At 38.3% G+C, this 18,264-nt stretch overlaps 1 protein-coding gene across 2 annotated transcripts in view; it reads right to left on the reverse strand.

Moving 5' to 3' along the window:
* Positions 1-240: 240 nt before the first annotated feature.
* The window catches only part of TRPC3 (transient receptor potential cation channel subfamily C member 3), a 41,213-nt gene continuing 23,189 nt past the window's right edge, over positions 241-18,264 (reverse strand). The window contains exons 4-13 of one of the 2 annotated variants that reach the window (XM_080343996.1): positions 14,551-14,715; positions 11,585-11,801; positions 9,773-10,006; positions 8,133-8,397; positions 7,767-7,962; positions 5,767-5,976; positions 4,851-4,934; positions 3,756-3,831; positions 1,605-1,640; positions 1,058-1,172 (exon numbers count right to left, since the gene is read on the reverse strand). In XM_080343996.1, the coding sequence (XP_080200122.1) occupies positions 1,630-1,640; positions 3,756-3,831; positions 4,851-4,934; positions 5,767-5,976; positions 7,767-7,962; positions 8,133-8,397; positions 9,773-10,006; positions 11,585-11,801; positions 14,551-14,715 (1,458 nt within the window). In that variant the 3' untranslated portion in view covers positions 1,058-1,172; positions 1,605-1,629. Of the gene's footprint in view, positions 1,173-1,604; positions 1,641-3,755; positions 3,832-4,850; positions 4,935-5,766; positions 5,977-7,766; positions 7,963-8,132; positions 8,398-9,772; positions 10,007-11,584; positions 11,802-14,550; positions 14,716-18,264 lie in introns of both variants that reach the window. The other variant, XM_080343997.1, reaches the window with a different exon arrangement.

Consider the following 18,264-nt stretch of genomic DNA (forward strand, 5'->3'; position numbering starts at 1 on the left):
GCCCAGGCAACCGAGCGCCGCGATTGGACAGAGTAGTGGGGCGGGGAAGAGGTGAGGGCGGAAGCGAGAGGCGGTGCTGGCCGGGCCGCCCACCCGGCCCGGGTGAAGAAGCCAAGGGGGAGAATGGGGCTCGTCCGGCCAGAGGTGGGCGCCAGAAGCGAGAGGGACCCGGTCCCCCGGGGTGCACCGCTGGGTGGTGCCGAACTAGCGGGACGCCGTGGAGTATCAGTAAAGTACGAATATTTTATTTAACAATTAAGCAGCAGAGGCATCATTTAGAACAGTGTAACAAAAGACCTGCCCTGCACGGAGTCAGAGTTTTTAAAAAAATCATTTCTACCACACAAAGAGGAGCTTTGGACCGAGTTCATGTCACCTTCCAAAGTCGGGTTTAAAAAAAATTTCTAGTCCTTATTCTTGAAAGTAAGTATTTTGAATTAAGAAAGGGTAGTTGTGAGTACGTGTATATACATACATGTTAAACAGTGCTACTACAGTTACATTCACACTTACCTGATTTTCGTTAATTCTGTGGTATCATACCATGAGTTCTCAGCTTATACACAGTACTAGCATCACTAATAAAGAACAAAGGTTTCAAGTAATCCTCCACTGATCTCTAGTTGATTTATTGTATTATGAAAAGTCCTATTTGTACCCAGTTGCTGCAAGGAACGGAGTACTACACTGTATCTGTTATTTTAATTCTTTTTCCTGCAAATTTAGTGCAAAGAATTCTCAATATATACTCATAAACCTATTAAAATATCAGTAATTCATACCATTATACCTTTTTAATGCATAAATGCAAAAAAAATACGATAGTTCTTGCTTTTAGACAATTGAAATTAAGAGAGCAACCCTTTTGTGGTGAGTTAATAAAATTTCCTAAGACTAAGTTCCAGAGAAGCTGTACATGAAGATATTTAGTGCTAAAAATCTACCATACATTTTTCAAGTATAAGATACTGAAATATTATTGCCAATAAATAGTTGTGCTGTAGTCAAAGCCACGGTTCCTTTGCTGAATCATTCACATCTCAACATATTAGGATTTAGTTTCTCACTGAGTTTATGTATTAAAATCGCTAACTCTTCTGTTGCTTGGGACTTATCTTCCAAAAGTTCGTAGCGAAGACTGGAGATATCCTGCTTGATTTCCTTTAATTCACCTGTATTAATCATTAAAATAAATACTCGTTAGCAAAATTTAACATTCATTAAATACCGTTATGTTAAGCTACATCAGTGCATATTTCCGATTATTTCCTGCTTATCTGAAATGCTCATGAGAGCAGGTCCAGGGCTGGGACAGGAGCTTTCCCTCTTCTTCACTCTCAGGGAGATGTGGGTGCGTGTCAACGCCTACATAGTACCAAAGGTATTTAATAGTCTAGGCAACTCTAGCGTTGTGTTTCACGTGTTTACAGAACAAAGAGTCAAAAAGCCCTCTCCATGGGTTAATGAATTAATCACAGCAACACTGCTGAACAGCTGGTAAGTATTAGTACCCTCCTTTTAGAGAGAAAAGGCAAAGAGAGTTTTTTCTGAAGTGGTGTGCCAAGATCACACAGGAAAAGTGTGGCAGAGCTGGCAAAACTCACAGCTTCTGAGTCTCTCTCCTCTTCCTTACCAACATCCTTTGAATCAGAAAAAGTCAACCAATTTAAAATCGTTACAATTTGACACAAGTTAAAAATAAAAAAGTTTAAATTAAAGCAATTGTCAAGACCAGGCTTGTAACAAGCAACAATGTGTTTTTCATTATACAATATTCAGTTCAAGAGCAGAAGCTTTAAAAAATATTCAAACACTATTCTTCCAGCAATTGTGAGGCATTTGAATTTTTACACAGTATGCACTGCAGGAAATTATTTGTTACATATGCAATAAAAGAAAGATTACCTACAATTCTCTAGAGACGCAAAACAGGGAAAAATCCCTACAATTATATTTAAAACAGCTGCAGTACATAAGAATGCAGAGCTTTTCTATTTAAAATATAGCAGACTTAGAAACTGCATCTTCAAAGGCTGGATCTACACCTGAGGTACCAGTGAATGGGCACGATACAAAAGGCACTACCCTATTGTGTAAAGGTTCAGGGGTTAGGTGACTTGCCTCTACAAAAATTGTTGAGAAAGCAAGAATCATGATGTCCGTGAACCACCACTCTTCTGCACTGTTTTGCTTTCTAAACGCATATGCCAACACCACAGAAGCATCAGGGAACAGGGAAGAGGTGTGCCCCTGGCCCTGCTCCTCAGAGAAGAGTCTTCTCATCACTCACTAGCTGGGCGATTTCTCCTATCACAGACGAAGAGGAGGAATGCAACGGGAATTCTGGAGAGGGGCACAAGGGGCACGCTAAGAGGATGGCACCTTTAGGAGCTTCTCTGCTTCTGTCACTCATGAGCTCAGCTCCGCACAGCCACATAGGATAGGGAAGTCGGGATAACAGGCAACGCACAATGCTGCCTTCTGAAGGCACAGAGTGGGATTCAATTTACATCCCAATTTCTCTTCTGCTCCCTGCGTCTCACTGCAGAGAGTTACAGGTAAGCAGAGGGTAACTCCTGAGCAAAATAAAAGCTGTGCTGCTTTAGCTGAGAGAGCAGCCCATTCAGGGCCCCTCACATCGTATATGCACATTCATCTGATGCTTCCAGGCCAGTAAAAGCTGTTGTGATCTCAAGTTATTCACCACTGCACACCAGCTGGCGAGCACAAGGCTCCCAGCAGAGTGGTTTGGGACAAAACCAATTAAACTACCCCAGACCACAACAACTTACGCTAAGCAGGTATGTTTTGCTGGTGGCAGTCACACATTTCTTACTGGCTAAGCCATGAAGGTTATAACCTCCGGCCTACAGGGAACAAAACTGTTGCTGAGGTGTTACATTTCCAAGGGCAGTGACAGCCCTGGAAGGGACATCAGTCTACTGCCTGGTAATCTTTAACTGGAGTGCAGAAGAAATATACTCTGTGCTGCACGCTCCCCAATTATTTTATTTGGAGACCTAGCCAGTGCTCAAGAGTTTATTTTTTGGCCTGCAGGCCTGTGTTTCATTCCTGGAAGGCTGGAGGAAGAAGGACAACATGCACCTTAGTCTCATCCCAATGGGGAGTCGAGGTGTGCGCATGGAACGTGCACCGCTCACCGCTACCAGGGAAGTTTGCGAGACTCTGCAGTGCCAGCAGACACCACGCTCGGATCCATCCTTTCTCAAAAGATCTCTGGTTACACACTAAAAGAGTGGCTACAGTTCTATTTTTCCCTCACCATGCAGTTAACTCTATGTAGGGTTTTTTTAATGATGTGCAGCTTCACAGATGAATATTTCACATAGCTTTATGAAGGAGCAGAATACAAGTAGTTCATGGTGTGGAGTAGTAAACTGTGCATTCAGTTGAATGAAAGATAGAAAGATGTCCTGCAGCTCTGACTGAGACTCTGGAAGTGTCAATACAGTTAGTGGCTTCCTCACAAATTTCCTCTGTAACTGTTGGTACATCATGTCTGTGCCCCAGTTCTCCCTCTGTAAAATGGGGCCCCTAATATTTCTCAGTTCTACTTAGGCCCTACTTGCCCATTTTGGTTGTGCTTCCACTTCTGCCTCTCGATGTTCAGCACATTTGAAGTAGAAATAAACCCTCTCTTTACCTGTAGCTCTAATACATCACTGTAATACCAGTTCCTAATACAACACGACAAAAATTGTGTCCGAATTTTGCAAATGGAGTCTCTTTCTTACCTTCATTTACTTCATCATTTTCTTTGTCCACTTGTGCTTTCAGAACGTAGCGTTTTATCAGTCTTTTCATTATTTGCTGCCAGATTAAAGCAGTTCAATAATCAGGTGAACATATATAATTGAACTCTATTTGCTTTTCTTTCTTAACTATCTCCCACACACCTGTGTAACTGAAAACATGAGCAGCCCCAGATTAAGCAGTTGCCTCATACCAGCTTTCTTTGGTGGCATGCTGAGATTCATCACTACAATAAAGCACCTTTCTCATCCAATTACCTCCTCTTTACAGGGCACCACAACTTTTTGTAGGGAACAGGACAACAGGAGAAAACATCTAAACACACTAATTTAGGCTTTAAGTAGCTTCAGAGTAGGTCTGCCCTTGCTAAACTCAATTCATATGTGAAAGCGTTTGAAGAAGGAAGGAAGCAAGCAAGCTAGGGATTTTACAGTATGACTGCTCAACGTCAGCTGTAAAAGTATTCCTTGAAATGATATCCATGGTTTCACACTGTAACTGCCAGGGTTTCTAGTATGTACTAATATTCTTGTACTGTGTTACCATACCTAATTTAATGTAGCTTGTCTAATAGAATTTGCAAAGGTGGATTACGTACTTTCAATATTTTCACTAGGGGAACAAGAGCTTCTATTTATTCTTTTATTTCTGAGCTGGAAAGAAGACAGGAAGGTAATATCTGACAGACTCCTTTTACCAGAAAGGAACATTTCCATCTGCTGAAATGTCAAAATGTCACATCTCAGATAAGAAGAAAGGAAGGCAAAGTAATGCTAACCTAGTCAGCTCAAGGCTTTCATATCCCTTCCTCAAACAGTTTCAGATCTTTGCTTCTCACACCTTCCAAACTGGGATATCAAAGGAAAATTCAAGTTTTGTATGGGCTAGTGTTTTAAATGCTTCCTATAACGGGGCATGAACAATAACTCTCTTTCTAGCAGCAGCATCCTGGAGCTTGATTTCTACAGGAGGTTTCCTTTATCTGGTGAAGGCAAAATGTACTTGGAAACACAAAATTCTGCCAGTACCTTCACACAGTTCTATCACGCAAAACAGTGACCAACGTATGCACTTACCTGATAGCGTGTTGGCTGATTGAGAATGCTGTTAAAACTGTGTGATTCAAAAACTCTGGAGTTCGACTGAGTGAAGAGGTTTAACTAGGAAGAAATAAGACAAAATTAAAATATATTATGGAATTCACAGAATTCAGATCCATTTTTCAAGATGACTGGACTTGACATTTCTGATAATTTACAGTAAAACAAATAAGAATAATTTTCAAAGGTTTGCCTTCAGACTTTGTAATACACAGGGCCTTGAGCCTGGCTTATCAAAATAAAAGCCACATACATCCTCATTAACCTGTCTGTGCCCCAGTTTGCCAACAGTAAAACAAGAGGAATTGTTACTTAATTCTCACAAGGGTGTTGTGACGCTGCATTACATTGCTATTTGTGAAGAACATTTAGATAGCCCAATTTAGTGTTATGTAAGTACTGAAGATTGTCATTACCAATCCCCCCTCTTTCCTGTTGTCTTCTGCTGAGAACATAGATTTTGACAATAGGAAGTGAATATCATCTTGACCACACTACCTGTCACAGTGAAAGGAAAAGTTTTCTCTCCTTAACCCTCCTGCCCTGTTTTGTAACCCTGAACTAAACATCTGTCTAATGGAAGCTGAAAGCACCTTTATTCCATATTTAGGTCATTCCTTGTGGGAATTATTTGCACCTTTGAATACTCGGTTATTTTTGTTTTAGCTGTGTTTTTCCAGTCATTACACCTTGTTGTCCTAAGAAAAGGTATTGCTTTTCCTTTTTGTATTATGCAGTACATTTAGGCAATCTGAAATACAGATCTACAAATATAAATGTTTGCCTAATTATTGTACTATCACCAGAAGCACCAATTACACCCTAAAACTTAAGCAGAATACTGGAATGGACATATAATTCTTCACTGCAATGAAAAAATGTCAGTACCTACCCTAGATTTGGAATTGCCTATTCCCATTTCAATGTCCTTCTGTAGCCGTCTCCTCCTGCACTTAGAAAAGTTAATGATCCTCATGATGAAATAGAAAAAAGATTTGGGGCTTGGTACAAGACTGAACGGTGGAGGTAACGTTTTTCCATCATCAAAATATGATAACCAAAGTTTAGAACGAGCGAACTTCCACTCTACATCACTGTCATCCTGTGTTAAGATATGAAAACAAATATATGCTGTGTTTTTATGAAACGTAAAACTTCTTCCAAATGAAGCCTCTTTTAAATATCTACCCTTTCTGCTTCTACATAAAATGCTATTTGCTTGCTAGTTAGGCTCCCAACAGCTCTGCGAAAATGTAACCACTTTATCAAGTCTATTTTAACTAAATTTCAGCTGTCTCTTCATGGCAACATCTCATTAACAACACTCAGTTAAATCATGTGAACCATTTAAACAAGTGTTATTTTTGCACTAAGTAAAAGCCAACATATAAACTCCTTGCTATTTAAAGCAAAACATCTTGGTTTTTTGAAGTCTTGTTTCTTTCATGAAAGTGGTCACATGAGTTTGGTACTCACACAAGTGATGAAGTATTAGCTTTGAGGCAAACACACTTTAAAATTGTAGTACTCGTGGCTTTTACATAACCATGGAAAGTAACTCTGATTTATAACGGAGTACAGAAACTACAAGCTTCATTGTCATGAAAAAATTGCATTAAAAACTGACAAACTGATTTTGTCCTGATACATTATTACTGAAATATTCCAAGGCTGGACTTGGTTGACCCCAAAAGTGAAAAGTTTACTATAAATAGTCTTCTCCTGCTGAATTGTCTGACACTTCCCAGAAGTTACTGAAAATGCCAGGAACAGTACATGCATTTGCATACTATGTCTTAGATAATATTACCTTTTTTGTCTTTGGTGCTAGTGGGGGTGTGCAACCCCATATATGTCAATGTAGTACTCTTTGAATATTATCAGAACTTATGGTCTGGAAAACTGGCAGCAGAAATATACTTTTACTTTCATTTTGGCAACTTGAGATCTATTTTTAAAACTCAAGTATCTTATCCACTTTTATTTTTCTGAATTTGTTATTGCAGTTGGATGCTAAATATTCCAATTAATTATCTTTAAAAATGAAGATACTTTGAATTTCATTATGATGACAAATAAACCCTATTTCTTTTAATAAGCAATGCAGCCAATAACTTTGGGTAACATTCAAGTATTCATTCCACTGAGCCATTTGGCAGATTTTGAGAACTATTGCCATTATGTTTTCAGAGCATATGGCAGAGTGCAGCAAACCTAGAATCAAGTTTTAATATTGCACCTAAAGTGGAAAAAAGCACATTTTACAAAGAAATCTTGTAAGCATTGTGAAGTGTGACTCAGCCACAACCATCTTGAACATAAGCACCTGCATCGTACTCCACATACAGAGACAGGTAAATGTAATAAAAGATGCACAGCAGTGATACATGGACATAAGTGTCTACTCCTGCACATCTAGTTAAAAAGTTTGAGGATTGGAATGGAAAAACAGATTTCCATGAAGGAACAGGTCACAAATCCTTTTAAACCATATCCTAATGATCCAAAGACTGAAATGTACTACATTAAGGAAACTGGGAATGAACCACGCATGTCTAAAATGTTACACCCAATAACTTTGTTTTCTACTTCACAGCAGTCTTCATTTGAATATTACATTAGATGTTAAGATTACTGGATGGATGACATCTCCTTAGATGCGTATACATGGCATAAGATGAACTAGTTGTTCAGATCCTGTAAGGTTCTGCAAGTTGGCTGGGTTTTAGATGAAGTCACTCCTAGGAACACAGTATTTTTTGTTATCTCCTTTAAGGAGAGAACCTCTTCACTGTACTTTTGCATATCAAGATGAGCTCGTCAAAATAATTCCTAATAATTCTTCCCTTTTTCAACATTACAAAAGAAAACAACTTAAGAACAGAGCCCCACCTCAATTTCTTGATATGAACTGTTGATCATGGCAATCAGCATGTTGAGCAGAACTACCACCATCGTTACATTGTATATGCCATAAAGAACATAACCAATGTTCTCTATGAACTTATGATCATATTTGAGGACAACAGATGTTACTTCCGACAAGCCAAATATTGACCAAAATAAGGTCTTGAAACTTTCTTCCACTCTGCAGGAAAATAAAGAAGAAGAGGAAGACAGTATTAGTAAATACACAAATAAATATCTGAGTTGTGCTTACAGTAAGTGATAAGCAATCTCAAATAATTTGTCTATGAACCAGGTTTGTAGAGCACTGATCAAAACAAAAAACTTACTTAAACGTAACTTCATACTTACGTTGTAAAGGCTGGGTTCAGTTTAGCTCCAAGGTAGTAGGAATACAGTATGAACATCCCAATCATAAATGCAAGAAATACCATAATAAAAAGGACCATAAACTTGAAGATGTCCTTAACAGTCCTCCCAAGGGAAATCTGCAAGGGCCCAAAACTCTCATTTGCAGGCAGGATATATGCAATCCGAGAAAAGCTAAGAACGACAGCAATTGCATAAAGGCCTTCAGAGATGATTTGGGGATCAGATGGGAGCCACTTATCTCTAGCTGGAAAATATGAAATACAGGGGTAAATATAAGGAGTTACTCATTCATCACTATGTTCAGAAAATAAATCTTGATGGCATTTTCCATGAATGTGTCTGAATTTAGTTGTGACAAACATTTGGAGAGTCTAGTAGTTGCCACTCTATTCCTATTTCCTTTAAGTCACTAATGAAGAATGTAAATTACACTACCTTTTTCTAGAAGAAAAACTATACTTGAAGAAACATGACATTTTCTTCTACATTTTGCACTTTAATCTTAAGTATATAACAATAAATAATTCCTTATTGCTTTTCTTAACACAACTGTACTATTAGCTGTCTTTATAAGCACTATGCTAAAGCCAGAGATTTATTAATATTTTGCATTTTATTGATGTGAAGTTACCAATGCTGGTTGATGAACAACTTCTTTTATCAATCACACCAAGCTTTTGCCATTTGTACAAGTTCAGGATATATCCTAGTCCCCATCGAAGTCAAAGATTTTTGCCATTTATCCCAATGGAAGTAGAATCATGGTTTCTACCCACAGTATGCACAGAAATAACTGAGTTATATATAAATCCATACATTGTTTATTATGTGAATTAATGCACCATCTTAGTAAAATACCACTGAATTAGAATGTGTTTGATATCAAAAGAGTACGTGTTCCTAAATGTGTATTTACATACGTACAAATTCAGATTGGTTATATATCAATGTAAATATATATCAATGTAAATAACAAACCCAAGTCTGCTATTATAATATATTGAAATTCATAATGAATATGCTGTAATAAACCATCAGAAGCAAACACAGCCTTTGCTAGTGTTGCAAACAGAGATTCACCACATCTTTAATTACAACTTCTGCACTGCAATAACTATTTATTACTTTTGCTCTATCTGAGCAGATCTTTACTTGGTCCAGCATCCTTCCTTCAGCAGGAAATGCTGATAGATCTTTAGGAATACGAATGACTGTATTGAACAACTGAACCAACCAGCAAAAAAAAATATCTCATCAAAATTTTATCTGTTGTGCACTAAGTCAAGAATAAAATAAAGCTTGCAAGTGTTTAAAGTCAAGATGGTCAAATTTAGCTCTAGGATAAACAGTTACAACAAAATTATGGATAGCTACATTTAAACTGATTTTGTCCTTACACCTTTTGTTTGGTTTTAATACGTTGGCAAACTTATTTGTCAAATCGGCATTGTAATGACTACTGTTTAAATAGTGTAGAAACAAAAATATTGAGGCAGAAATGGTTAGAAAATGCTATGAACACAAACACATGCAAATATTCAGTTTAAGGCTTTGAAACGCTAGTGCATCCTACCAGTTTTTCTAAGTTCGGGTCTGTGTTGCAGAAAAGTTTAACTCACCATAAGTAAAATATTCTATTTCTGGAGGAAGTGTGACCTCAGAGAGATCACTCTCCTCAATGTAGTTGTCCACATACTGTTGTGCTTTTGTGGCCTGCAGGAATGCCAGAAGCCTCGCTGTGAAAGCGGCAATGAAAATGGACAGCATCCCAAAATCCAAAACATTCCATAACTGCAAAATATATTCCCTGGGTCCTTCCAGCCACAGCTCTTTGCATTCTGACCACATCATACCTGCAACAAGAAATGAAAAAACACAGCAATGTTGACCAAACTACTTTCATTTAAACTCTCTGCATTTTCCTATTTAATGAAAACAGAGTCATGGAGTCATTGTACACCTTAAGTAAGGCTCTCTTGATTTCAACGGAGTTGATCAAATGGCAAGGTATTAATTTATACGTGGAGATAAAGATCAGCCATCTCCAAAGAGGGAAGCGTAGAGACACAACTTTGCAGTGAAAGTGTTATGGCCTAGAAACACAACAGCATGCTGTGCTTCTAAAGAAGGAATAATGCTCAATGTGGAAATCAAACTCCTCTTATTTCCCTACCATTTACATTCATAAAACGTTTCTGAATCAGAAGTATTAACTTTTACAGAGGAGCATAACTACCCAACTATACAGATGACCAAATATAAATGACGTAACTAAAATACCAGTTCTCCACTTTACAGAAAAAGATGCTGTTCAGTGTAGGAAGTGGAGTTTGGCTATGTGTAATTCAGTTTTCTTACTTGAACTTCTCCTCAGAAATTAATTTACACAGAGTTAATTCAGATCACAGCCTCATCAGAACTTAGAGATGCAGCTGAATTACCTGGCGGGATAATTGAGAGTGGGCGCTGCTGTCACCCCAACCAAATGCACAGGACATGCACTGGACTGGCTTGAGGCTGCTTTTCTCTTGAGTGCCCAAGAAATCTAGCACAGTGACGGAGTCCTAGAGACCACCAAAACTGCAGTCCTTGCCACCTGTCAAATAAAGAGGCTGCTTCCCATGAGTGTGCTGGGACTACCAAAACGCAGCACACAAGAGATGGGAATCTTCCTACCCTAACATAGCTCAAGGTAAAGTCGGGCTTAATCCAGGAGACAGGGGAGTCTCAAAAGGCAGAGAGGGGCACTTTGATGTAGCAGCCACAGTAACATCCTCTTCCCCTCCTGCAGCCTGTAAAAACTGAGAACGCTACATTATCATGTGGCTGACATTTTGCTACATAAAGCACCTGACTTTGCTGAAATGCCAGAAAATAGTGTTTTCTGCCATAAACAGTTTCAAACAGGCTGAGGGCTGATCAGGTTTTGTGAGGAAAAAATAAAAACAGTACTGAGAACTGACTCATTAGCCCTTTGATACTGGCAGAAACTGTCCTTTCCACAAACGCGACCTAAGCAGCAATGCTACACAAGCACTGAAGTGCATTAACACCAAGCAGCAGAAACTCCTGACCTTCCAGCATGTTCTGCAGCATAGGCTTCCTGATCCTATTTAAGAAAACCACTTCAGTAAAACATAATTTCTCTGTTGTTCTCTTCAGCAAACCTGTGCTCCTGTTACAAATGCCGGAATTACCAAACAGTGCAGCAAACCAACAAACAAAATGTTGCCCCGTGCTGCAAGAGGGCACAGCACAGAGATGCTCTGATGTTCTCACCAGTGCTAATGTACTGTTATCTGCCCTAAGGGTTTCTTCTAACTGTGCAGCAGCTGGAGCTAAGGTTTGAGACCTGTGTTTCTCTCTTCTCTTTTGGAATTTCTATCTGCAGGAAAACGCTTGACAAAGAGATGAAGGGGCAATATACCTACCAAGTACCCACACCATGATCAGCATTTCTGTCCAGGTGAACTGGGTAGTCTTCACCCTAAAGATCTGCTTAGGGTAATCAGTAACAGTCACATTCGGTAGCGTTGTTATACCTTCAAATCTGTCTGAAGCATTGAACACCAGCAGGCCTAGGAAAATAATGAAGGATGCTGCATGTGCCACAAATTTCATAAATGGGCTTCGAAGAATTCTTCCAAGCTGCAAAGGCAGAACGAAAGGAGCCACTCAGTTTTCTCAAAGAAACACACTCTTTTGTCAGGTATTTCAGAAGCTTAAATGGGCACTCATTGCTCAGGACAGCCTGAAACATCATTTTTAAAGGATACTCTTCCAAGTGCACTGAACTGTTACACTTTACTGTTTCAGGTAAAAGTGTCCCAACGGCAGCCCCATGGGAGTATCTGTGAGTGCACATGTTACTCCATAAACTCTAGGTGGCAATGTTTGAGGGGAAAAATTCCAAGGAATTAACAACATATAGTGCAGTGGCCAGAAGGAGCATGATCTAATGGCCACAGATACCAATGGGGGGGTGGGAGCAAGAACCCAGAAAATAAATACACAAATAAAATCTCCAAGTAGCTAAATGCTTTGCCTATGAACAAGACAGTACTATTAGCTTGTCTGTGACTAAAATCTAGCTATAGAAAAAAATTACAGAATCATCTTCTCACCTCTGACTATTGTATTCCATCCACAGAACATATACTCAGAGCTAAAAGTGCCAAATAAATAAACTGTGTCTACTAAAAATGATGACCATTCCATTACAACGGAGCAAGGTCAATATCAGAAATATTACTATTTTCAAATGAACTCAGCTGATTGCATTTACATCTGCACCTAGTTAGACGGACACAGCAGCAACAGCAGAGGCAAGTCCTCCTCCACCAGAAGAGAGGACCAGTTGCCTCCAGCAAACCACACTGGAAGGAGCAATGGGCCTGTTGCTGCTACTGTATGAAAAAGAAGAGTCTGTGATCCCACCAGTACTAGCCTTATTTCTGCATCAGAAGTGCCGAGCTACAGCAATACCACCAGTATCCTTTATTTCGGCAGCGAGTCTTACGTTGCCAGTGCTGCTGCAGCCCCCCACCCCATATTTAAAGGATGCAGGTGTCAGCAAGGATTCAGGTGTCCCAGCAGTTTGCAGGGAATGCACATGGAGGTTTGCTTGCCCTTGCCTATTTCCCCGTGGAAGGAGCAGTACCGCTGGAATACAGCCCCATCTGCGACCTGAGCGGGACAGCGCTTGTCTGTGAACAAGGGGTGAGCAGGAGGGTGCTGGACAGACCTGGCTCAGCTTCTGCATTCCTCCTAGGGCCAAAGGTCTCCTGTCTCCTTCAGTACAACAGAAAATGTACAGCTCTACACATAATGCCCCATCTTTAGTAACGTTAATATACAGCTTTAATGTGACACACCGTCACATACGTTACCCGTATTATGCAATATTCCCAAGTCCCCTGTGAAGAGCTGCATTATCAGCAGTATCGTATAAGAAGAAAAAACCAAGTTCAGCAGATGGGGAACGGGAGGTAACTTTCTCATTTCAAGGAATGATTTCCCTGAAACTGGGGTCAGCTACTATGAACTAAGCAGATCAGCACACACTAAACAGCATTTGCTACCTGTGCAAACAATCTCAGGTCTCCTTCCTGCTCCTAACCTTTAAAAAGCATTTCAAAATTACAGTATCAAACAACTGATCTGAATGTGCAGTGCTTTTATTTGACATGAGCACTAGGAAGATTGTCAGTGTTTCTTGTACTGGGAATTAAAGCTCAAAGACAAATGTCACTTTTCCATACTAGGCACTAGCTAAAATATATATTAATATGTCTCTATGATATGGAGCTGTGAGTGAGGAATATCTTTACTACAGATAATCAAAGAAAGTGACATTTCAGAGAATAGTGAGAGTAACAATTATAGTATTTTCATAAAGTTTTATCTTTAAACTAAATAAATATTTAACCCAGAGGAACCACCAGGTTCCCTTGAAATATACAGGAGATGAGCAAAATCTTATCCTTTTTGAAGTGAACTACCAAAGCAAAATATAAATGATGAAAACTTCTATTTCTTTGCTTTATGCTTGTTAGGGAAATAAAATTTAAATACCACATTCGGCACAGAAGTAAATTGACTTAATTTTTTTTTAAAACTTAATGTTACAAAGAAATCTTCTTTCTTCTCATTTACCCAAGATCCATCAATACGCTTCATTTGCAGACAATTCACATGCTACAGACTGTAAGGATTTCAAAGAAACTGCTGTTATTTTCATTGTGAGATCATCAGGAAAGCTTGAAGCATCTGAATATTTTCATATAATTTAAAAAAAGGTAAGGGTTTACAGTTGAACTCTTTTACGAATACACTCTACCACATGGTTGGAATACTGTGCTTAATTTGATTTCTGTTCTTTGGTTCACCTGGTAAACAGACCTCCTAGGGCAGCCATAACAAATATTTTACTTAAGATTAAGTTCTGCATCAGTAAAACCAACAGATGTTCTGCTAATGGTTTATATGGGAACAGCATCAGATCTTAAGATGCCACCAGAGGAGACCTATTACAGAACCCAAGTGGTGACTCTCAAAAAAATCCATGTTACTAACACAAATACAACACAAATACAATTACATAGCAGAGGTTGTGAGGTGAGTGCAATCTACATAAATTAAAAAGGGGGAAAAAAAAGGCAAGCTGTTTTCAAACGTAACAATTTATTTTCATACTCCATCACTGTGGTCCCCTCTTTATAGTGAAAAAAAAACAAATAGTCTATTTTGGCTCATGACTAGAGATGAGTAAAATATCATTAATTAGTTAAAATTCGGCATCCGCAGAATTAGAGGTATAATACTGCATTTTGAATGCTAGAAATTGAAAACCAGTTCCCAGAACAGTACAATATATGCAGTTGATAAAAGTCAGTACCCTGCTACATGGTGCAATCCAGTAACCAATGGCTAGAAATGGAAGGCCCAATGCCACAACCAGCACAACCAGACACTTGATAGCTATGGTCTGCTCCCGTAATCCTGAGAGATTTTCATACCAGATTGTCAGTAGCTGTTGCTGACAGTTTGGATGGGCCACAAACTGTAAAGAAAAAGAAAGAAAACCAAGGCATATTATAATTTATAAGAAGAGTTACACGACTGCTATATACACACGATCAGCAAACCTCCACTGTCGGGTATTCACTTAGACCTTAAGAACCATGCTTTTTTCTCTTTATTTTAAAGGTTAATAAATAAAGAAGAAACTGCTAAGTTGAATTAACAAGAACTTTAGGGACAGGGTTGCACACGTGGACAGCCACCAATGATGGAAGCCTTTTACGCATCATTAGAACGGCTTCATATCCCCAAATGGATCCTGTCAGAGTTGAACCTCAGCTCCAGCTTCCAACAATTTATCTGTAAATCAGGTTGATCCAAGGCACATGAAGAATTTCTGCAGAGACTGAAAATTCTAGTCTGACCACAATTCACCATTAGCTTCTCTCCTTCCCACACATCAGGTGCGAGAGATCTCCTCAAATACCATTGCCATTTGATTTGCTTCTTTGACAAAGGTTTCAAATACATCCTTAACCATCTATACGTTTTCAGTCTAAAACATACTGAGGCAAGAAATTAATTAAGCAAAAGTGGAGCACAGAATTTTAAAACACACCAGAAGACACAGAGATAAACATTGAAAGGGTTTCTTCTCTGTTATTAGCATCAGTGGAGAGAGCTATCACCTCTACTTAGATGTACTTAAGATTCAAAAAATAACCAGAAGGCACTTACTACAAACACATTTTTATGTATTTTTACCATTCAGTAATACAAGGAAATTCTTTTTGTGAACCACATGAAAAGATTATCTTATGTTTTTTGACGATGCTCTAAGGAGTCTGTAATAGAACACATTTGGCCATACAGTTTTGCATTTTCTCTAAGTTCATATCCCTTTGATACTATCTCAACTGAAAAGTATTAAATCCTCAAATGTGACAGTTTTCAAAAATAACTTTTCCTTTTTCACTATTTAAAAATCTTAAAGGATCCTGAATGTATGGATTGTTATCACTACACAGCTTTGTGCTATTCTTTGTGTTTTAATGAGCTATTAACAGCTTAACAACACATTGATCAAATAAGATCTGAAGTGTAACATTTCAGTAATTCCTAAGCAAGTTAATTTCATTTTTAATTGATTCTTTTATGATATATTACTTTTATCTTTGCTGATCAGTTTACATTATTATTTATCAAATATTTGCTCATTTATTTGTATAGCAGAAGGGCTAAAAGATATCAAACGTAATAGGGGAAACCATAAGAGGTAATGTGTACAAATATCTGAATATAGTCCCTGAAGAAATGAGCTGGTATTTTCAAATCTGAGCATTTAATTTTATAAGATAACATTCAGGCATTTAAGCAAGAATGTCCTGATTGTCAATAGTCTGAGCATACACAGCTACTGAATTTCAAGTTAATGAATGTTGGGCCATTTTTCGAACGTTCAACCCTACATCTAGATTTTGTTACTTACTTTCCTTGTACCCAGACACAGTCACATGAAAGACTATTTTCAAATACACTGACTCTCTTTTGACCTCACTCTGATGCCCACTCTAGTCAATGCAAAAATTTCACCTGACCTTAAGTAAGCAGAGATGACACATAATTGAGAATTTTTGTAACCAAGTCCTTGAAAATAGGGAAAAAACAATCAAACACTCCCCCTAAAAAAGAAAAAACAAAAAAAAAGGCAAGCCAGACAAACATCAAGACAAAGAAATAGGGCATTCAAGTGAATTTATCAGGATCTAGCCATGAAAAGACAAACAAGTTGAAAACACAGGCTTATGACAAACGCTCAGCTTCTCAGACAGTTACTGTGACATAAACGTGCTTTCCTGAGCCTTTTATACATGTTGCATTCATCCCTAACTTCCACAGATTCTTCCCTAAGCATCCCAAAATTGAAAGAGAGCACAGATTGAAGTATTTAGAGACTAAACTAACAGATATTAAGGATCTGGTACCCACTTAAAATAAATTTTTTTTAAAAGTCAACTTCCAACTTTCTCCTATGCAGCAAACACATCCAAATGTTATTTTCCAAGTTTCAGTAAGATTTCAGTGTGTTCACAAAGAAAGGGAATGATTCCCAAATTAATTATGGAACGATAAAACAAGCTGAGGCCAACACCTGTGTGTGTTTAGATAAGCTTTAAGTTTTATTTTACTAAAATCTGACTGAGTTTGTTGTAGGGTGAGTATGTGTTGCTCGGTTTTTAAATCCCTGTTGTATTTCTTCAGGACAAAGCAATCGGCTATGTGGATGGAGGAGGCTGTGCAGCCGCTGCACCAGGAGCAGCTCCTGTCCCCAAGACGGTGACTGAAGAAATATATGGGATAGGAGTGAAGAAGCTGTATCTCTCTATGTTCCTTGCCCATTATATCTACGTTTCTGGTTAAGTCCATTTCTAAAGTGTCATCATACTCATCATTATCACTATGACTATTTACCATGTGCTGTGCGACTGTCACATCACAAGAGCATGCAGGACATCAGTTAAGCACAAGGGTACAGACCCTAGTTATCACAGCAGTTTGAAGAAATCAGATAACATACTTGTCAAATTGGTTGACGGTTACTAGTACATCTGAATAAAGAATGCTGGGCAGTTTCACAAAAAGGGTTTGAAAATCATTCTGGCATTCTTATCGGAATAACTCTGTGTTGGATTGAGATTTGATCCAAGTTGCTTATATGTAAAAATAAAATAAAATAATAATTAAAAACCAAAGCAAACAAACAAAACACATAAACCCAAACCAAGCAAAACAAAACAAAACCACCAAAAAACCAAACTGTAAGCCTTGGATATCCATTTTATTACCCTTTGTACTCTGTTGAGATCATAATGTACTAGATGCAGTGTTGTTTGCCAGGTCCTTCCTGCAAAACTCCATTTATATTCCAAATCTCATTAAAAAGTACATACAGTAGTCCAATAAGGCAAACTTCATACAAAAAATTCAAATAAAATCATTGGCAATGAAAATGGGCAACCTTAAAACTCTCAGAGGGAAGAATCTAAAGCTCTTGCATAGACTTTAAAAAGTGAAAAAATCTTCATATTTTAATCTGCTTTGTTCTAAAACAAAAGTGCCAAAGTGTTTAGGTCTATGATTCATTAACCAAGTAGACCACATATGAATGCAGTCTGTACCTATGGTAGAATGGCCAACAGTAAGAAACAAAAATACTTTTAAAGTCTTTAAGAAATCAATGTCAACTTGAACTATGTTTGTACTCTTTTTACTAGGCTGTCACCTTTGAAGCTTATGCACCATTAAAAAACTGCCAGCTTGGCCCATTTGAAAAAAAATAGACTGTTTTGGGGGTGTTTGTACATTCTGACACATGCCTGTAGTCTCTTCGTTCGCTAAGATAAATTTCATTGTCAACTCAGGACACCAAGGGACAAATCCTACAGCAGATTGACTGTGGGCAAAGACAGGAAAGTAAATAATTACTTCAAATTACTAAGACTTCTTTTTTTAAGAGCAGGCATAAAACTGTAGGGAAGAGGAAATGGGAAAAAAAAAACACCCACTGCATTCCTCCTGTTAACAGAGA

The sequence above is a fragment of the Nesoenas mayeri genome (assembly GCF_963082525.1).
Source record: "Nesoenas mayeri genome assembly, chromosome: 4".
Taxonomy (NCBI): Eukaryota; Metazoa; Chordata; class Aves; order Columbiformes; family Columbidae; genus Nesoenas; species Nesoenas mayeri.